The sequence below is a fragment of the Paroedura picta genome, chromosome 7, assembly GCF_049243985.1.
Source record: "Paroedura picta isolate Pp20150507F chromosome 7, Ppicta_v3.0, whole genome shotgun sequence".
Lineage (NCBI taxonomy): Eukaryota > Metazoa > Chordata > Lepidosauria > Squamata > Gekkonidae > Paroedura > Paroedura picta.
Genome location: NC_135375.1, coordinates 100,155,632 through 100,177,404, shown reverse-complemented (window position 1 = coordinate 100,177,404; position 21,773 = coordinate 100,155,632). Strand labels below are relative to the sequence as shown.

The following is a 21,773-nucleotide window of genomic DNA, read 5'->3' as shown; positions in this document are numbered from 1 at the left end:
TGCTGGTTTTTGAATGCAAGGGTTTTTCAATGTCCGTTTTTTCTTTGGGCTGATCTGTTTGTCAGATGTGGGGAGCGGAAGGGCATTGTCGACGGAGGTCGCATTAGCAGGGGTAGTCAACCTGTGGTCCTCCAGAGGTTCATGGACTACAATTCCCATGAGCCCCTGCCAGCAAACGCTGGCAGGGGCTCATGGGAATTGTAGTCCATGAACCTCTGGAGGACCACAGGTTGACTACCCCTGCATTAGAGGATAAACAAGTGGCGGTTCCCAACACAGGGTTGCCAAACTCCAGGCAGGACCTGGAGATCCCGCCGGAAGGCAACCAGAGGCCAGTTCTCCTGGAGAAAGCACCAAAGGCTGGAAATAACCAGCACAGCTTTCATGCCTGGCCAAAACATCTGTCCCCAGAAACATCTGTCTGAACCCCTGTTGGATATACAAAATCCAGATTAGGCCATTCTTTAGTCTGAACAGGCAAGTCTTTTCATCTCTTCTCCTTGGAACCAAACATCTGCCATTTATTATTTTGCGGTGGTTCAGTGCAGCACCAGTGAGAGCCATGACGTCATGTTCAGGGCACGGCCGAGGCTTGCGAAGCGGGACTCCCCAAGCTTCTGGCCACTGCAAGAGGGAGGGAGGAATTTCTTGCACTCTGTCTCTCCACGACCTTCTACGGTAATGAGAAGGAGCCGTCTGAGGAGGGGAAGGGCCTCCGGATAGAGCCACGGCTCGGAACAGAAGCAGCAGATGTCTGCAGGGGACCCTGTAAACCTGCGGCTATGAAGAGAGCCTAACGATGAGCCAGGACTAAGCTACAGGAATTAGTTTTCAGTGGGTAACAATTTTCTGGGTCACAATATGATAAATTCTGATTAGATAGCTGAGGGTGCAAAGGTGTCTAACGCAGCTGAGGCCTTGTGGTCTGTGTGTACATGCAGGCAAGAAACAAAATAACAAGCAGACTGTCCCAAGGTCACCCAGCAGGCCTCATGTGTCACTTACCCTTCCTCTCCCCACAACAGACACCCTATGAGGTAGGTGGGGCTGAGAGAGAGCTCTGAGAGAACTGGGACTATCCCAAGGTCACCCAGCAGGCCTCATGTGTCACCTACCCTTCCTCTCCCCACAACAGACACCCTATGAGGTAGGTGGGGCTGAGAGAGCTCTGAGAGAACTGGGATTATCCCAAGGTCACCCAGCAGGCCTCATGTGTCACCTACCCTTTCTCTCCCAACAACAAATACCTTATGAGGGTGAAGCTGAGAGAGCTCTTAGAGAACTGTGAGTGGCCCAAGGTCACCCATCTGGCTGAACAGGGAGGAGAGAGGAATCAAACCTGGTTTTCCAGACGAGAGGCCACCGCTCTTAGCCATGACACCAAGGACCTCAAGACCCAAATCCTAGCAGTTGCCCCCAGCCAAATCATTGTGACAGGTCAAGGGGTCACGTGCCGTAGGTGACAGGCCATGAATGCCACCAGCCAACTGTTGTTCTACATAAAGGGGATTAAATGTCTTTGTGGGAGATACCAAACCCGCCCAGGAAACAGGCCAAGACCGAAATCCAACTCCTCCAAAAGAACACATCGGCTTGCAACCGCACCTCGTTCCTTCGGAGCCTCCGGAAGTCTCCTTGACATCTTTAATCCGCTCGCTTAGCAGCACCACAAACAAAACAGAACAAATGTCCTTTACAAAAACCACAGGCCAAACAAGAACTGTTACCAGCAGAAGCCTCACGTGGCGCCACTCAAGCATTGTCCGAAGGGAATCGAGTCAAGGGGGACTGTTCCAACCAGACTCAGGAGATCCAAGCTGCCATGCGTGACCAGCGGCAAAACAGACAGCTCTTTCAAGTTTTATGTAGCAGCCAGGTTCCTCAACCGTTCCACTGGTCCTCCCCATGGTAAACATGTCCAGTTTGAGACACACTTTGAAGATGCAGTGGGCTATGCTTGCCATTGGACGCTTGGAAGCTTGTCGCATTTTCTGGATCACTTGACGGAACACGTTGGGTCATTCTTTGCCCTGTTTGTAATATTTGCAATTCTGGTCCTATAGCATTGCTTGCTAGATCCCTCCTGTTATTTGGCTGCATAGCTTTGTGCCCTGTGGCCTGCCTTGATTCTCAGTAAGAAAGGTCATCTATCAAATGAAATGGAATAAACAAACATTTGCAGGCAATGTTGACTAAAAAACAGCTCCCCCTTTTCTGTGGCTATGACAGCCTTTCTCAGCTTTTGTAGCAATGAGAAACCACTGAAACATTCGTCAGGCTTCGAGAAACCCCAGACGTTGTGTGATCGTGCAGAATGTGGTTGGGAAGCAGAGCTGTGGACACGCCCACCTGGGGCCCCGCCCCTTCCTCCCCCCTGCAGGCCCATTATCGGCTATTTTGGGAGGGGGAGCAGGTCAACATAACCATATATGATCATATCACCCAATAAATATTTAACAAATGTAAAGACTATATTAAAAATATATATATTAAAATAATAATTCACCCCAACCCATTCAGGAAACGCTTCCAGGGCCATCAAGAAACCCCAGGGTTTCACGAAACCCTGGTTGAGAAAGCCTGGGCTAGGACTACAGCATGGTGCATAGAGAGGCGTCCCACAGGAGAGGTCTCTTCTTTTTTCTTCCTGAAGAGAGCCCCCACCGCCTCCTGCACCCTGACAATTTTTAAAATTCACCTGCACAGTGCTGGTTGTTTTGCTAGTAAAACCAAAAGGTTGACAGGTGGCATTATAGATTCAAATGGGTAGCCGTGTTGGTCTGAAGTAGCACAATAAAATCAGAGTCCAGTAGCACCTTTAAGACCAACAAAGATATATTCAAGGCGGGAGCTTTTGAGTGCAAGCTTCTGAGGAAGAGTGCTTGCACTTGAAAGCTCATGCCTTGAATAAATCTTTGTTGGCCTTAGAGGTGGTGTTATAGCGCAACAAGCGGGACCGTTGGCAGGGTTCCCGCACAAGAACAAACAGGAATGCCCTCCTATGCGTGCCCTTGAGAGAAAATCGATTGCACTCCACTGGGGACAACTCCCAAGCAAACTAGCACAGACTTGGGCTGCAAGTCAATGACTTAACCGAGTTCTGGAGCCCCCATATCCGATCTTTTCCGCTCAGCATGCTTCCTTCGAAGCTCAAGGGGAGGACAAGATGCTCCCCAGCTCCCCCTTGTGCAGCCTGGGGGGAAAGAATCTCATCATGTAACACTGCATGGCGGTTTTCCTTGCATGGCAAAAGAGACATCTTTGTGGCAAAGAGATGTGGCTGGCTCAGCACATCATGTTCCTGTTAGCTTGGTGTCGTGGTGAACAACGGTGGCCTCTAATCTGGAGAACAGGGCTTGATCCTCCACTCCTCCCTCCCATGCAGGCAGCTGGGTGACCTTGGGCCAGTCACTGTTCTCTCTGAGCTCTCTCCACCCCACAAGGCGTCTGTTGTGGGGAGAGGAAGGGAAGGCGAGCGTCAGCCCCTTAAAAAGTGGAGTATAAAACAACACCTCTTCTTCTTGCTTGCTCTACTCCCAGCAGGTGCTCTGGCTTCCTTCCATGGGAATGTGTGTTTTGCTGTGTGTGTGTGTGTGTTTGTGCATATTCTTTGACTTCTATCCCTGCTGGTTTCTGTCAGACCTGTTTGGGAGGGAGAGGAGCACTTTCCAGAATGATTTAGGCTAGCAACCAACAAGACATTTCCGTGGGACAACGGGAGGGGTGATAGAGGGCGACAGATTTGAAAGGGAGGCGTTCTGCTTTGTGCATGCTTTCTTCCGAATGAACCAGAGCAAAAACACATTCTAGTTCATAGACAATGGGTTGGATCCTGAATGGATTTCTGGAGGCACTGGGGGGGGGGGGCAATTTCTACCAATTCATTCTCCCCATGAAAGCCCAACTTGCCTCCTAATTTGTTGCTCCTAGGGGGTAGGGTCCCCCACAAATCACTTAGGGGGAAAGCAGAGGTCTCTCATGGGGGAGACGGGGGAGAATCACCCCTCCCCACGGCTACATGCATAGAAATCTTCACAGGAGCCAGGCCTCCGTCCTGCAGCTGGTCCCTCTGGTTTTTCTTCTAGATTCCATGAGAACTTCTGAATTCTTGTTTATGTTATTTATACCTGCCTGCCTCACTGAACCGCAAGGCAGATTACACAACGTGTGTCAATATCATCAGCAGGCTGGGGCAGGCTGCCTTAACCAGGATTTCGCACAACCCTGGGGTTTCTTGACAGCCCTGGAAGGGTTTCCCAAACAGATGGGAGTTCATTGTTTTTAAAAATTTGTTAAACATTTATTGGGTGATATGACCATATACGGTCATGTTGACCCGCCCCACCCAACCAGCCAATGATGGGCCTGAGGGGGTGGGAAAGGGAGGGGCCCTGGGTGGGCATGTCCAAAGCTATGCCTTTCAACCATATTTTACATTATTGTGTCACTTCTGGGGTCTCTTGAAGCCTGAAGAATGTTTCAGGGGTTTCTCAATGGTAAAAAAGTTGAGAAAGGCTGGGCGAGGATGTCCAATAAACAAGGACGTAGGGTTTGGATTGCAGAAGTTTGAAAATTTGCAGAAAGCAAACACAAAGCTCAAAACGACAAAATGAAGCATAGACACGACACGAACAGGAAGGAGTGTCCCTGTCCCTTACTGATTAATAGCTCCTGGTGATTCTGCCACATATATGTAATTCTAAGTCAAAGACAGGTAACAACTAGCAGTCCCTGGTCATTGAAAACATGCCCAGTTCACCTCAGTGGTGGTGGAAAGAGCCAGCCAGCTTTGCAAGGCAAGAGACAAAAAGGTGATTTGCCGTTGGCCAGCTCTCTATGACGACCCTGGACTTCCTTGGAGGCTCCCAGCCAAATGGTAATAGCGGCTGACCTGGCTTGAGAGCCAGCTTGGTGCAGTGGTTAAGAGTGGCAACCTGCATTCTGGAGAGTTGGGTTGGATTCTCCGCTCCACCTCCACAGACAGCCAGCTGGGTGACCTTGGGCTACTCATAGTTCTCTCAAATCTCTTTCAGTCTTACTGACTGTTGTGCGGAGGGGAACGGTAAACAGTTGAAACGCCTCTTTAAGACCCATGGCTTGCTGGGTGACCTTGGGCCAGTGTCAGTTCTTTTAGAGCTCTCTCAGCTCCACCTACCTCATAGGGTGTCTGCTGTGGGGAGAGGAGGGGGCGGCAATCCTAAGCCCCTCTGAGACACATGAGGCCTGCTGACCATGGGCCATGCACAGTTCTCCGAGAGCTCTCTCAGCCTCACCTACCTCACAAGGTGTCTGTTGCAGGGAAAGGAAGGAAAAGTGCTTGTAAACTGCTTTGAGACTCCTTCAAGTAGTACAAAGCGAGATAAAAACACCCAGCTCTTCTTCACCTGCTGCTTGCCTCAGGTGTCTCGGGGGATTTGAAAAAAGCAGCAGAGGACTTTAAAAAATCAAGTTTTCGGTAGAGCCACAGAGCAGCTGCAGGGATGTGTTATTTTTAAGCCTGTGGGAGCCTGATAGTGTTCTGGATTTCTCACACACACACACCACAGTCCCAAGCTGAATTAGGCTTTACAAATGACATTCCACCAAAGCAGTGGGGAAAGCAAGGGCCAGCTCATGACAGCTTCCTAAGGACACTAACATGGCAGCAGGGGCTCGGAAAGGTTCATCCGTTTGCAGTTTTATTTAAGTTGTTCAATTTAGTTCCCACTCCTGTCGGCAAGACTGTCTTGTGGTGCTTTACATAACTAAGAGGTAAAAGCCCACATAATTTAGGCTTAGAAATTAAAACCATTCTCAATGCAGCAGCGAAAAAAGCGCCAGCCTCCTCCCCAATTTCCAGCAGCCCCCTCCCAGTGCCTCAGGGGGAGTCCCGGGGTGCCTTCATCTCCGTCCAAGGTACACTAGATCAGGGGTAGTCAACCTGTGGTCCTCCAGATGTCCATGGACTACAATTCATGGGAATTGTAGTCCATGGACATCTGGAGGACCACAGGTTGACTACCCCTGCACTAGATGCCTCACCTAACCTGGAGGGGCCCTCCAAGGTGTTCCGGTGAGGACCCTAGCAGCTGCATTTTGTACCAGCTGCAATTTTTGGGTCAAGCCCAAGGGCAGGCCAGCGTAGAGCGAGTTACAGAAGTCCGGTCTGGAGGTGACCGTCGCAGTTAGGCACAGCTTTAGAGGGAGTCATCCGCAATGTCTCTCTGGCTTAAGGTGACCAGATTGTCCCACTTTTGGAGGGACATCTGGGGGTACCTGGCAAATTGTACTTATGTTGAAATTTTAAAATACATATCGCAATACTATTTTTGCATTCTATGCGTTCTATGAAACTTTTTGTTGCTCCATATAAACCAAATTTTTAATCAAGAAACCCCCCGGTCAATGGTGTCCCACGTTACCAATGTTAAGATCTGGTCACCTTACTCTGGCTTCTAAGCTGCAAATAATGCTCTGCTGATGAATGCCTTGAGAAAGCAGAGCAGGTTCAAAGCAGATCAGGGATGGCCTCGACTTTACTTATCAAGGGATTGAGTGCCACCTAGTGACTGGAGTTGACTACAGCAGAAATTAAGTTTTTCTTCACTGTCAAGTTGCAACAATTCTATAGGGTTTTCGGGGCAAGAGTTGGTTTGCGGCTGCTGGCCTTTGTGTAGTAGTGACCCTGGCCTTTCTTGGTAGGCTCCCCTCCAAGAACTAAACAGGGCAGACTCAGCTTAGTTGCCAGGATCTGACAAGGCCTACCCAAGTCAGGGCAGAAATTAAGGAGATCCTGTCACTTAGTTTACTAATTCTACTAACCTCCCCTCATTACTTTTATTAACCTCCCTTTAAATATCTGCTCTGGCCAAGAGCGCTAGCAGCATCACTCTGTTAGAGTTTCTTCTTTCAGGATGGGATTACCGCAGCCTTTGCCAACCTTTTGACTGTGGAGGAGCCCCTGAAATAACTTTTCAGGCTTTGAGGACCCCCCACAAGTGATGTCTCATCACCACCTGCATCTGTTGCCTTCCTTTTGCTTTCTCTCCCCGCCTTTACTACCAGTTTGGTGTAGTGGTTAGGAGTGCGGACTTCTAATCTGGCATGCTGGGTTTGATTCCGCACTCCCCCACATGCAGGCAGCTGGGTGACCTTGGGCTCGCCACGGCACTGATAAAACTGTTCTGACCGGGCAGTGATATCAGGGCTCTCTCTGTCAGGATTGTAGAATCTCTGTCATAAATTAGCCTGAGTTCCTCCATGTCAGTTATATTGTTTAATTGAACCTGGCGCCTGCTAGCCCCGGCCTTGTAGTTTGTAAGCAATAAAATAGAATAGTGATGTTATTCTAACCTTATCTTGTTATGGGCTCACAGGGTTGTTGTCAATTCTCTCAAGGATGGGAGTTTGGAATCCTGTTGTTGTTTCACATATGTCTTTCCTCACTAACCCCCCTCCTTGGGAACTGTCAAGTTTTGGGCGGGAGAAATGTATTGATAAGCTGAGGCAAATCTGGCTTCGAGTCAGATTTGACTTTCAGTCCAATGCGTATAGTGCTAATCAATAAAACTACTTTCTTTTGAATAAGTTTTGTTGTGAGTTTCCTGTGCGTCTGACATCAAGTCAAATCTCACAACTCCTTTCACCTGCAAAATGCAGGGCGAGGGACATACTTTTTCTGAGCAGGGAGAGGGCCTGGATTGGGACCTCTCCCAGGGCGACGGCGCGGGTGCCGGCCCGCACAGCTCGGGCATGATGCGGGCAATCTCGGGGACAACCCCGGGGCCCGAGGAATTTTTGGAACGACACGTCACCCAGCGCAGGCGATTGTCTAGATACGACCGCCCTACTGGGGATGAGAGGTGGCCGGAGCACCTGGGACTGCCTAGCTACGCGCTGGAGCCTGTGGGTGAGACACAGGACTTGCAGTACAAGCTGGACAGGGTGACTAACTGGCTGCAGGATCTTTCGGGTCGGCTGGATCCGGAGGAGAAGCGCCGAACGCAACGCCTGCTGAAGGAAGTGCTTGGTGGCGGTGCGCACGATACCAGCCTGCGAGGAGCGAGTGGTGGGCTTGCACCGCGGGAACACGGCATGGCGGACACGCAAGCAGCAGCGGATGCTGAGGCGTTGGCCAGGGCCAGGGCGCAGCTGGAAATCGAGGCGGAGGCAGAGGCTCGAGCGAGAGCGCAGAGGGAACGAGAAGGCGAGGACGAGGAGCGAGAGGACGAAGGCGGCGCGGGCGGCGATGGAGCCGGAGGGGACGGCGCGGACGGAGGCGAGGATGCAGCAGCGGCGGCGGCCGCGGCGGCGGCGGCGGACGTTGCGGGAGCCGAGGCGGCGGCGGCAGCAGCGGCGCGCGAAGCGGCGCGAGCGGCAGCGCGAGCAGCAGAGGCGGCACGGGCAGCGGAACGAGCAAGAGTGGCGGCGGGGAGAGGACGAGGCATCGGTCGCGGCGCAAGACCCCTAGTACCGGCCCCGGCACCGGCGGATTGGGGCCCGGGACGCCTACCTGCCCACCTCCGTGGTGTGGAGATGCGGAGCACCTATAAGTTCAAGGCTAAGTTTTCTGGGGACCCTTCCGATTTTCCTACGTTTTTGGTGCACCTCCAGGCCTACATGATGGAAATGGGGTTCACTTTCCAGGACGACGCTGAGAAAGTGCGTTTCGTGGGTCAAGCCCTAGAAGGCAAAGCAGCCAAATGGTTCGTGGACTTGTACCGCTATCACCCCCAAGCCATCCGTGACTACAACCATTTTATGAGAGCACTGCGCCAGATGTACGTGGAACCTTTCAAACGAGAGACTGCGGAGAAAAAACTCAGGGCTCACCGGCAAGGGAAGTTGTCAGTGGTCGAGTACGCCAGGGAGTTTAAAGAGCTGGCTTCCTCGGTGCCGGACTGGACGGAACCCCAACGCGTGCTGTCGTTTGTGGGGGGCCTCAATCCTACTCTGGCTGACAAATGCCTCCTCCTGGAAGACCCGCTTACAGTTGAAGGGTGGGTCCAATTGGCTGGGGAGATGGAAAATCGATTGGAGCGAGCTTCGATGGTGCAGGTCCTGGCAGGCAAAACCGTGGCGAAAACTTCCACCCCGGCGAAAGTCAAGCCCCGAGCCAAGCTGGAGCCGTCTGAACGCACCCGGCGCATGGAAAAGGGGCTGTGTTTGGGGTGCGGCCAAGCGGGGCACTTTCTCGCAAACTGCCCGGCAAAAGCAACAGCGACCCCGAGGGCCGCGAGCAGCGCCCCACCGAAAGCCCAGCCCGCCAAGAAAACCACTCCAAAGAAAAGTACCAAGTCTCTCCTGGTGCCAGTGGCTGCCGTGCCAGCAGTGGACGACTCAGAGGAGGGAAGCGGGCTGGAGGACGAGGATCAAGCCGAGGAGCAGTCGGGAAACGAGGACGGTCTGCTGTAAAGGCGCCCCGCCAGCAGGCCGCCAACAGGGGCAAACGCGTGGTGAGTGATTCCCCCTTGCTACTCCTACCTGCCAAGCTCTCCAACCCCAAGTCGGGGAAAACAGTGGGAGTCCGGTGTATCGTGGACTCGGGGTGCACCCAATCCCTAGTTAGCCCGGCACTGGCCGAGACTTTGGGGGTGGGAAAGGTGCCGCTGAGGGAACCCTTGCCAATCACCCAATTAGATGGGAAATGTGCTCCCGGAGGGGAGGCCACGGCGAAAACGCGCCCAATGGACTTGGACATAAAAAAACATTGGGAGCAAATCCAGCCTTTGGTAGCCCCTCATTCTGCCTTCCCTTGTGTGTTGGGGTTGGATTGGCTGAAGGAACATGACCCCCTAGTGAAGTGGAAAGAAGGGACTGTGGACTTTACCTCTCCCGCCTGCGAGCAGCACGCTCGACCGCGGGATTCCCCACGTACGGGGATTGTGGCCGCTTTGGGATCGGGGGGGGCAGCGCTCCCTCCTGAGTATCGGGACTTTGCTGATGTGTTCGCGGAGGTAGAGTGCAACCAACTGCCTCCCCACCGTAAAACTGACTGTGCCATTGAACTAAAGAAAGGGGAACCACTCCCCAAAGCCAAACTTTATTCCATGAGCCCCCGGGAAATGGCGGAGCTTAGGGAATTCTTGGATAAGAACCTGGCGAGGGGTTTTATTAGACCGGCCACATCTTCATTGGCGGCCCCGGTCCTTTTTGTAAAAAAGAAGGACGGTTCGCTACGTTTGTGTACTGACTACCGTGGGTTGAACGCGGTCTCCACCTGCAATGCCTACCCGCTCCCCCTGATAAAAGACTTGTTGGGCCACTTGGGAAAGGCACGGATTTTTACGAAATTGGATTTGAGGGAAGCCTATTACCGGGTTCGGATCAAGAAGGGGCACGAATATCTAACGGCTTTTAATACCCCCCTGGGGCAATTTGAGTACACCGTAATGCCGTTCGGCCTCGCCGGCGCTCCGGGCGTGTTCATGAATATGATTAATGAAATTATGCATGATTTATTGTACCAGGGGGTGTTGGTTTACATTGATGATATTCTTGTGTATTCAGAGAATGTTGAGAGTCATGCTGATCTGGTACGCGAAGTGCTCAACCGCTTGCGGAAGCACCAATTGTTTGCTAAACTGTCTAAATGTGAGTTCCACCGCGATGCGGTGGAGTTTCTGGGATTCCGTGTCTCCCAAGCGGGGATTGAGATGGACCCTGGCAAGGTGCGCGACTTGCTGGCTTGGGAACCTCCCCGCACCAGGAGGCAACTGCAAAGCTTCTTAGGATTCGCTAATTTTTACAGGACTTTCATCCCCAATTTTGCCAAAGTGGCATTGCCCCTCACTGACTTGTTGAAAACCAAACAAGGGGGAAAAACGGCGAGCCGCCCGGGGACACCCCTTCTGTGGACTCCCCCCTGTCAAGACGCATTCGACAAACTAAAGTTGTTGTTTACGTCCGAACCAGTACTGGCCCATGCTGACCCTTCCAAGCAATTTACTGTACAAGTAGACTCCTCGGACGTAGCAATGGGGGCCGTGATCCTCCAAGAGGGGGAGGACGGAAAATTACACCCGCTGGCCTATCTGTCAAAGAAATTCTCGGGGGCAGAGCGAAATTGGGCAATTTGGGAAAAAGAGGCGGCTGCAGTTAAATTGGCCCTTTCCACCTGGAGGCATTGGCTAGAGGGGTCCGCAATCCCATTTGTAGTCTGGACGGATCATAAAAACCTTCAGGCACTCAAGCAGCCCCGATCGCTTTCTGCCAAGCAAATGAGATGGGCGGAGTTTTTCGCCCGCTTCAACTTCTCCCTAAAGCATCTGCCGGGTAAAATGAACTTTTTAGCAGATGCATTATCACGCCTGCCCCAGTACAACAGCAAACGAGACCCATTGGTGGACACCGTTTTCACCCCCGCCCAACTAGGGATGGCCGCAGTGACGCGCAGCCACGTAAAGACTGTTACGCCCATCCCAGGGGGCTGGGTCCAGAAGGAGATGTCACAAGATCCGGAGTTTGGCTCCCTCCGCCCTGATCTGACTGAGAAGGGGGGGCTCTTTTTTAAGGGCGAGAGACTCTTTGTTCCTGTTGCGGCCAGGGGAAAAGTTTTGAAACTTTGCCACGACGCAAAAACTGCTGGACACTTTGGTTTCGTGAAAACTCTGCACCTAGTCAGGAGACAGTATTGGTGGCCGTCCCTGCGCAAAGATGTGGAGAAATATGTGCAGGGATGCCCTATTTGTATTGCCTCAAAACCGGTTGGAGGCAAGAAAAAGGGGCTATTACAACCACAGCCCACCCCCTCTCGTCCATGGACAGATGTCACTATGGACTTTATTACGGACCTCCCTCCCAGCCACGGGAACACCGTTATATGGGTGGTAGTGGATGCTTTTTCTAAACAGGCTCACTTCATTCCCTGCACGGGAGTGCCCTCAGCACCAAAATTGGCTTCTCTTTTCATTGAACACGTGGTACGTCTGCACGGGATCCCGACACGTGTCCTGACGGATCGGGGCCCCCAGTTCGTTTCCAAGTTTTGGAGGGAACTCCTGAGACTTTTGGGGGTGGAGCAAGCCCTCACTTCGGGCTATCACCCTGAATCAAATGGCCAGACCGAAAGGGTAAACCAAATCCTGGAACAGTACTTGCGTTGTTTCATCAATCACCAGCAGGACAATTGGGTCTCCTTATTACCGCTGGCTGAATTTGCCTACAACAATGGGGTTCATGCCTCAACAGGGGTATCACCCTTCAAAGTAGTGTATGGGACTGATTTGGCAACAGCCCCCACCTGGGAACTCAGCTCTACTGAGACTCCTGACATAAATAAATGGGCATCGACCATCAGTACAGGTTGGCCAGAAATTGTTGCTAGCCTCAAGGAGGCAAAACAAGCCTATAAAGCCCAAGCAGATAAGAAAAGAGTACCTGCACCTGATTGGAAAGTGGGAGACCTGGCCTATTTGTCTACTAAGAACCTGAGGTGCCAGCAGAAATCAAAGAAACTTGGCCCTAAATACGTGGGGCCATTTAAAGTGGTAAAACTGATTAATACTGTGACTGTTGAGCTAGCTTTACCAAAGACTTACAGGAATGTGCATCCGGTTTTTCATTCCAGCCTGCTGCGAAGAGCTCCGGTCCCAGACGAGTGGCACCCTCCTCCAGACCAGCCTGTGCCAATTTACATCGACAAAGACACCCACTATGAAGTCAACCAAATTTTAGACTCTCGTTTGCACAAGGGTCGCCTTCAATATCTGGTCGATTGGAAAGATTTCCCCTCGGGGGACAAAGAGTGGGTGGAGGCAGGGAATGTGAAGGCACCCCGCCTTCTCCGGGCTTTCCATCGAGCATTCCCTGATTGTCCTCGCCCGGTAGATGCCGGCTAGGTGGGGGAGTGAAGTTAGTTTTAATGCGGAGGGATGTCAGGATTGTAGAATCTCTGTCATAAATTAGCCTGAGTTCCTCCATGTCAGTTATATTGTTTAATTGAACCTGGCGCCTGCTAGCCCCGGCCTTGTAGTTTGTAAGCAATAAAATAGAATAGTGATGTTATTCTAACCTTATCTTGTTATGGGCTCACAGGGTTGTTGTCAATTCTCTCAAGGATGGGAGTTTGGAATCCTGTTGTTGTTTCACATATGTCTTTCCTCACTAACCCCCCTCCTTGGGAACTGTCAAGTTTTGGGCGGGAGAAATGTATTGATAAGCTGAGGCAAATCTGGCTTCGAGTCAGATTTGACTTTCAGTCCAATGCGTATAGTGCTAATCAATAAAACTACTTTCTTTTGAATAAGTTTTGTTGTGAGTTTCCTGTGCGTCTGACACTCTCAGCCTCACCCACCCCACAGGGTGTCTGTTGTGGGGAGAAGAAAGGGAAGGCGATTGGAATCCTCTTTGAGACTCCTTTGGGTAGAGAAAAGTGGCATATAAAAACTAACTCCTCCTCCACTTAGTCTTCTTCTACTACTACTACTACTGCTACAGAGGCTGGAAAGAAGGGCAAGAATGGAGAAGACAGCCTGGGTCCCCCATACTATGGCATACCCAATTCCCCTCCTTTTATTTCTACATCCAGTCTAACCCCCAACCGTCTGGGTGGAGGCAGCTGGGTCCCTAGCTTGTGACCAAGTCTATTAAGGCAAGCAGAGCCCTGGTTGGGAATCTCTGGATTACCTTACCTACTCTTCATATGAGAGTCTGCCTGGTGTAAATTGGTGCAATCAGTAAAAGTACATAATTCAAACCAAACCTTTTGCAAATTGTCCTTAAACCATCTGTCATCGCAATCAAATCGGGCCATAATTTACCACATTACAACCAGAAAGGATCTATTCACAAGCTTGCAAATAAGAGTTAATATCTTGTGCAAGACTTAAACCATCTTTGCAGGGTTTCTGTGTTATGTAATTACGTGTGGAAAACAGAAAACATTGGCATGATTCCATCACCCCCCCTTCCTGTTGTTCCTCAGGGGTCCCTGTCTCCCAGGAGTACTGTTTTCTGGAGAGTCAGCAGGAGGGGAAGACAAGAAAATTCAATTGTGTTGAAGGGAAACTGAGTCTGGATCTAACTCAATGAACTTAACAGTTGCATTGAATTTAACATGTGTGCAATGTTTCTTTTGGGGGGGTTTTCTTTTTTGGGGGGGATGATAGCTTCATAGCAGCAGACCAGAAGGAAGGGAATAAGAACGGCCCAGTTCCTTCTCTTCTTTAACCTGCTCTCCACTACAGGCCTGCGTTCCCACTCGGAAATCGCTTCTTGGCTGCGCTTCTTCTTGTGGCTGATACAGGACCATTCAATTCGCACGGACTCCTTCCTCTTCATTGAAGCACTGTGCTTTACAAGTACTTGCAAGAATGGAGCCTTACCCAGGAAAGGCTGCCAACAGTTTCTAGCAGCCTCTGGCCATCGCATCACTGTGCTTATAGCCCTCTCCCAGTCTCTGATGACTCTTCCTCTCCACGACGTGTTCCCTATGTGATTCACCTTGCCACCTTGCGCCGCGTTTATCACAATTGAAAGGTCTTACCGACAAACAGTGTTTCCTAAGGTTGTGACATCAACACGCAGTCCTCCCAAACAACAACAAACCCTGGTGCGCTCCCCCCGCCCTCCCAATGAAGAAGCCAGACACCCTTTTCAGTAAAATGGCTGTATTAAGCACAGTTGGAAGCTGGATAAAAGTTAAACAGGCTGCTTCTGTTTTAGCTGCTCGGGAGCTACTTTGAAGAGATGGTTTCCGCTTCTTGGCAGGTTACAGATCTGCTATCCTCCCGTGAAGCTGTGTCTCACGAGCATGAGCCTTTGGTGGAAATCTGAACATTCTTCTTCTCCTCCCTGTACAGAGAATGAAAATGACAGGGGATGATGGGGAGGTACAAGTCTCATCCCCAAATGTTGACTGGTGCCTGCAAGAATGCCAGACTAGTGACTCATCCTTGTCCACAGGTATCAGGTGTGACATTCAACTATCACTCCCTCAGTGAAGAAAAGAGCCCACCTTGATATGACAAGGAAGTAGGTGATGGTAAAACCTCTGCCTGACACCATATACCTGGTGGAAGAGTGCCGTTTGACAGGCCCTACAGAAAGCTGAAAGCTCTCTAAGGGCCTGTAGCTCCTCCGGGAGCTCATTCCACCAGGTAGGGGCCAGGACCAAAAAGGGCCTGTTACCTGCAGGTCAGTTGTAATAGCAGTAGATCTCCAGCCGCTGCCTGGAGGTTGGCAACCTACCCTGGAGAACCACTGCCAGAGCCAACAATATTGGCCTTGACAGACCAAGGGTTTGCCATAGTACATCACAGCTTCACGTGTTGGTGGCTGGTGGTCTGGAGGACTCTGGGGATAATTCCGCCCTTGTCCATGTTGAAGCAAAGGACTTTTAACTGTTGCTGACATCTGGGTTTTGTCATTGGGCTATATGCGGACCCAGTCCCATTGGGAGGGGTTTGCGTTGCTGGTTTAATTGTATCTTTAAAAAAAAATAATAATAATCAGTTATTTCTCTGTATAACTGGGGAGTCCCAAGTATGCAGAAATCTCTCCATTATCTGTGAGCAGTCTAATTGCCTATCTAACTGGCCAGCCCAGGGCCACCATCTGCTATTACAGAGAATAAAAAAATGGGCAGGAGAGGAATCAATAGGAAAATTCACCTCCTCCACCCTATGGGTCTTTCACACATGGGAGTTCCTCTGAGGTAGATCCACTGCGAAGTGGAGCATTTTCCCCTCACTAAGCCTCCTCACATCATTTGCCTTTGAGCCTGGTTTACATTTCATCAAACATGGAAGCCATGCTAAAAGCCATGCTCTGATGCCATGTGAAAAAGCATAAAGGAACAGCAAAAGAAATCATGGGAAGACAACACAATAGAGAGAAAAACTTGCGGTGGGGAAACCCAGAGAAAAATGGAGGGAAAGCCTCTATGTGAGGAGCAGAACCCTAACCCTACAGTGCTGGGTTCGGTGGTAGATGAGGAGCTGTCTGCTTGCCTAGTCCTGAATCTTAAGACTGCCACACTACAGCAATGGATCACCCCACACTGCTCAAGTCTGGGATGAAGGGGAGAAAGAAGCGATCCCTTCTCATTTCACCCAGTAGAATACTTTAGATATATATTTTACTAAGAGTGTCTAAACTGTCAAGTAGCTGGACAACTTAGTGGTTCATTTGAAAAGCTAACATGAATTTAGGGCCAAATGGTAATACTAATAACAACAAGAACATCTGTGTTTGGCTATTTATTTCTATCCCATCCTTCCCTGGTTGGCTCAGGGCAGGTAACAACCAACTTTTAAAGAACAGAGATTTAAAAAACATTAAAAAGAACAAAATAGCCTCTTCCTGATCATAATTCACAACTTTTTGAGGTTGGTCAGAGCTTGGAGGATGGGTTCTCAGGCACAGAAGCCAGTATCTTGACGTTTCTTCTTGGTCTCAACCATAGGCCTGGCTGAACAGCTCCATTTTGCAGGCCCCCAGGAACTGTTTAAACACTGGCACGTCTGAGATCACAGTATCCAGCTTTAAAAAAATGCAATCGTTCTAGTGTATGTCGATCCAATTCAGAGAGAGCATTGGATACCCTGGGGGCGGGGCGTTTGTGCCTTTTTCTCAAGACCTCATTTCCAAACTGAAATGTCTTTTTGAGAGCCACCAAAGCAAACATGTGTACAAGTAACTGACTTGAAAGATTCCCCCACAGCGGAACTCTCAGACGGAAGGTAAGAACCATTAATTTCCTGTTACCTGTTCGTAGAGCAAAGTATACATTCGTTTGGGTATGTTTTTCCATCAGTCCCACAGACTGGATTAAAGTTCCTTGGGCATCCGGGTAAAGCATACAGATTGCACTGGGGCTGGAAAGAAAACAGATTTGCTTACAGAGTTGAAGTTTTGAGTCCAGTAGCACCTTTAAGACCAACAAAGTTTTATTTGGGGTATAAGCTTTCATGTGCATGCCACCATGTACTCAAAAAGTGTCTTTTTTGAACATCTAAAATCCATCTCCAAAACCCGCAATGCCCACTCCCCAATACTAGGGAGCAATTAGAGTTGAACTGGTATACTGAAAAATGAGTTAAATTGATCTGTGCAGCATTTGTGATGTTGCAATGTGGGAAGTTCACTGTGTATTCAGTCTGCAGTTCAGCCTGCACCTGTCATATCTCCACTCTGTTTGCTTTCGGCAGCTTGGAAGCGATGCTATCAGTGAAAGCTGAAGGCCGAGTTAAGCACGTGACGAAGCAGCTGTATAACTGCTCATGGTCTACTAAACGATGGGAAGACAGTGTGGTTTAACAGCTGTGAATATGCTGGACATACACTGGGAAGACCCAGGCTCAGTGCCCTAATTACCGGAGATCTTAGGTCTGTCAGTTCCTCTTATCCTGATGTTACCTCACAAGGCTATCTGCAAGGATTCAGTGGGGGAAACCTTGATGTATGCTGCCTTCAGCTCTTTAAAAGAATAAATCAAATAATAAGAGCTGTTTTTATACCCCACTTTTCACTACCTGAAGTCCCAAATCTGCTTACAAACACCTTTCTCTCCTTCTTCTCACAACAGACTCCCTGTGAGGAAGGTGGTGCTGAGAGAGCTCTGAGAGAACTGCTCTGCACAAACAGCTCTGAGAGAACTATGACTAGCCCAAGGTCACCCAGCTGGCCACATGTGAAGGAGTTGGGAAGGAGTGGTTCTCCTGATTAGAATCCACCGCTCTTAAGTTTTACACCATGCTGGCTCTAAGCAAAGTCACCCCTTCTTAAGGCGTGTGAATCAGCTATCAAACACTGAATGATGAGAGCTGGCATTTTGTGACATTGAATCTAATCAGCAATCAGATTCCAGTTTGGTGGTTAGGAGTGTGGACTTCTGAGAGGCAGTTTGGTGTAGTGGTTAGGAGTGCGGACTTCTAATCTGAGAGGCAGTTTGGTGTAGTGGTTAGGAGTGCGGACTTCTAATCTGGCATGTCGGGTTCGATTCTGCACTCCCCCACGTTTAGCCAGCTGGGTGACCTTGGGCTCACCACAGCACTGATAAAACTGTTCTGACCGAGCAGTGATATCAGGGCTGTCTCAGCCTCACCCACCTCACAGGGTGTCTGTCGTGGGGAGAGGAAAGGGAAGGTGAATGTAAGCCACTTTGAGACTCCTTCAGGTAGAGAAAAGCAGCATATAAGAACCAACTCTTCTTCCTCAGTAATATCAGGGCTCTCTCAGCCTCCCCCACATCACAGGGTGTCTGTTGTGGGGAAAGGAAAGGGAAGGCGAATGTAAGCCACTTTGAGACTCCTTCGGGTAGAGAAAAGTGGCATATAAGAACCAACTCCTCTTCGTCAATACTGACAGACAACGGTAATCTCCTTCCAAATTTATTCAGGAAACAATGTTTGTATTGTTATCCCATTCTCCATCCAAAAAGTGACTTCCAGAGCAGCAATTAAATTAGTTTTAAAATGTATCGCGGAGCCTCTCCAAAGGCTCAGTGTCAGGTTACTCATGCTGTATACAGATTAAGAAATATCTTCAGTCACACTCTGCTCACAATAAGCATTGTGACCGCATTCACTGAGCTCAGTGGCAAGTTGCCACAAGGGCTTTTAAAAGGCATTTTAACAAAGGGGATGTGATTATATACCAAGGAGCCTCACTTCGCTCACAAGAAGCCCCTTCACCTGATTCACTGTAGCAGCCATACTTGTTTTAGAAAGCGGGAATTCTCATTCCCTCTTCAACTCACCTCAGAGTCCCCCTTCCCTAGAGGAAGCAGCAACAATAGCCCTGGGAGGACGACAAAAAAGTCTCATCAACACAGGAACACCCTCCTTCGTGCAGCACCCACAGTCCTTTCCCTACCCCCAAACACACAGCAAAATTGCCAACTAGCAAGAAAGGTCATTCTGGACAGGTGTATTTTTTTGGGGGGTGGTGGTGGTGGATGGGCACCTCTTATGGCAGCCCTGTAGGAGCCAGTTTGGTGTAGTGGTTAGGAGTGCGGACTTGTAATCTGGCATGCCAGGTTCGATTCTGCGCTCCCCCACATGCAACCAGCTGGGTGACCTTGGGCTCGCCACGGCACCGATAAAACTGTTCTGACTGGGCAGTGATATCAGGGCTCTCCCAGCCTCACCCACCCCACAGGGTGTTTGTTGTGGGGGGAGGAATGGGAAGGCGACTGTAAGCCGCTTTGAGCCTCCTTCGGGTAGGGGAAAGCGGCATATAAGAACCAACTCTTCTTCTTCTTCTTCAGGGGTAGTCAACCTGTGGTCCTCCAGATGTTCATGGACTACAATTCCCATGAGCCCCTGCCAGCATTTGCTGGCAGGGGCTCATGGGAATTGTAGTCCATGAACATCTGGAGGACCACAGGTTGACTACCCCTGCTGTAGGGCTTTCATGGCAGGAGGCATTCAGAGGTGATTTGCAATTGCCTGTCTCTGCATGCCCATCCTATTCCTTGGTGGTCTCCTATCCAAATTCTAATCAGGGCTGACCCTGCTGAGCTTCCCAGCTGTCTTCAGTGCACTCCTATGCAGACTTGCTTCAGTCTGAGTCCGCTAAAGTTAATGGGCTTAGGCTAGAGTAATTCTGCAAAGGACTGTACTGTCAGTAGGTGAAAATAAAACAAAGAATCCAGCCAGCAACGCTTACTGCAGCAAAAAAATATTCGTGGACTAAAGAACCTGCTTGGAGAGGAAAATAAAGCATGAGCCTTTTAAACTAGCGATCCCCAACCTGTGGGCTGCGGACCACATGTGGTCCGTTGACTAATTGGAGGTGGGCCCCGAAGGGCACCTTCTGCCCCCCTCCCCCGGCCCTTTACTTCATCCCCCCCGGCCCTTTACAACACACTTTGGGTGTCATTGTCTCCCATCACTCCCAGATGGGACTATCTCGTTGCAGAGAAACAAGCTCAGGGTTCCCATTGATTTGTCATTGTCATGAGTTAAAATTTCCATGAAAATAAAATGTTCCTTATGTTCATTGTTGTGCCATGTCTGTATCTTATTTTGAAGGGATGTTTAAACATTACCATAGCGATCGGAGAGCGTTAGGGCAGTGGTTGAGAGTAGAGGAGTAAACTACCCCCCCCCCCTCACCGGGCCTCAGTAAAATTGTCAAGCGTTGAGTGGTCCCCGGTGATAAGAAGGTTGGGGACCACTGGTTTAAACCATTTTTGTTCCAGCAGAAGCTCGGATGCTAAGGTTCACGAAACCTCATGCCGGAATCAATTTTGTCATGCTTTAAGCCTCCAGGAGAGGAGGAATAAATCAGAGGCAGAGAAATAAAACAAAAGAACAATGCTGCAGTGGGAAGAAAAAATGTTTTACAGGTGCCTACATGTTTCACCTGTACTTCTTTGGGGGGGGGGAGGGAGTGGGGGAATCTATAAGACTATAAATAAACAAGGAATAAACTACCATTAAAAACAAGACTGGCACAGAAATAGGCAGTAAACACTGAGCACGTGAAAAGTGCACACAGAGACCTCCCTGCTTTGTTTTGATAGGAAAGACTTTGTGCTGTTGCAGTGAGATTTAACACGCCTATTTGTTTGTATGCCACCCTTCCCTTATGACCCAGGGAAGCTCACAAAGTTAAAACACATACAATATACTATAAGTCTCATAAAATGTAAAAATAGAAACACAATAATGTAAAACGAAATGACACCAATTCAATCAGAAACATCTGTTTCCAGAAGATAGGGAATGGCAAGTTATAAAGTATGTTTGAATTCAGGCAGAGAGCTATGCAGCCGTGTCAGTTTGAATCACAGAAAAAAGTTCGAGTCCAGGGACACCTTGAAGAACAACGAAGTTTAATTCCATGTGCATGCACGCTTCTGATAGATTCAGGTGCGTGGCCGTGTCGGTTTGAAGCAACAGAACAAAGTTCAAGTCCAGGGGCACCGTCAAGAACAGCAACTTTAAATCGGGATATAAGCTTACCTGTGCATGCCCACTGCCCATAGATTCAGGAGGGTCGAGGTACCAGTTTGCAGGAACAGAAACAAGGTTCGAATCCAGGGGCACCCTGAAGATCCTTAATATTGGGTACACGCTTTGATGCACATGCATGCCTCTTCCAAAGTCTGCTCCAAGATCCCTGGCCAAGCATGCATGCACACAATAACCGAGACCCAGAACCAAACTAAGCTGGTCCTCAAGGTGCCTCTGGACTCGAACCTTGCGCTGCTGCTTCAAGCCGACCCGGCCACTCACCTGAAGCGTACCTGCACAGGTAAGCTCACGCTCCCGGAGAGCTGTCTGACTTTGCCGCCCGTGGCAGGAAGACCAACAGGTGCAGCCTCGCCGGCTGTTTCCTAAAGCCACGCAGTTGGCGGGCAGCCCCCGACCCCTCCCGGGTAACCATGGCAACGCAGGCGCCGCGACCACCCCGCCTCAGTCGAGCCGTGGCTGGGGGTGGACAAGGAGGGCGAGCCCTCGCCCCGGTACCTGACACCAGCCACAGGAACGGGACCGGCCGCCTCATCTTCCTGCCGGGGCGTCAGTGGCCGCAGGAAGGCGGGCCCCGTCCTCAGGGGCTTGGGAGGCCCGTTAGAGAGCGCGCGAGGGAAGCCACGCCCACGTGACGCCACGCCCCCCGCCGCCCTCCGGCGCCTTCCTCCAAGTCCCCGCCCCTCGGGTAGCCGCACAATCATCACAGCCACACAATAATCGTTGTAATCATTCATTGACAATTTTAATTTAATTATGCCCCAGTCCCCTGTGATGGCCATTTCACCCTTCCTTCCTACTGGAGGGCTGTTTTTGCTTTTGGTTTTTTGAAACTCATATGGGCTCATGAGGGAAAAGAAATTCCCTTTGACT

General features: G+C 50.1%; 1 protein-coding gene across 1 annotated transcript; it reads right to left on the bottom strand.

Annotated features, from left to right (window-relative positions):
* Window positions 1–14,571: 14,571 nt before the first annotated feature.
* SPINK2 (serine peptidase inhibitor Kazal type 2) lies at window positions 14,572–21,528 on the bottom strand. Its single transcript, XM_077345679.1, has 4 exons — window positions 21,399–21,528; window positions 18,680–18,720; window positions 16,687–16,796; window positions 14,572–14,772 (listed from the first exon to the last, which is right to left on the bottom strand). The coding sequence occupies exons 1-4, from the start codon at window positions 21,433–21,435 to the stop codon at window positions 14,724–14,726; spliced, it is 237 nt and encodes a 78-aa protein (XP_077201794.1). The 5' UTR covers window positions 21,436–21,528; the 3' UTR covers window positions 14,572–14,723.
* Window positions 21,529–21,773: the final 245 nt, after the last annotated feature.

What these genes read in the sequence shown, in the direction of transcription:
- SPINK2 (XM_077345679.1), bottom strand. Translation starts at nt 21,435, where the DNA reads ATGAGGCGGCCGGTCCCGTTCCTGTGGCTGGTGTCAG. An exon ending in GTTCCTGTGGCTGGTGTCAG is followed by an intron (nt 18,721 to 21,398) that starts GTACCGGGGCGA and finishes TCGTCCTCCCAG; the next exon opens with GGCTATTGTTGCTGCTTCCT. An exon ending in ATACTTTGCTCTACGAACAG is followed by an intron (nt 14,773 to 16,686) that starts GTAACAGGAAAT and finishes TTCTCTGTACAG; the next exon opens with GGAGGAGAAGAAGAATGTTC.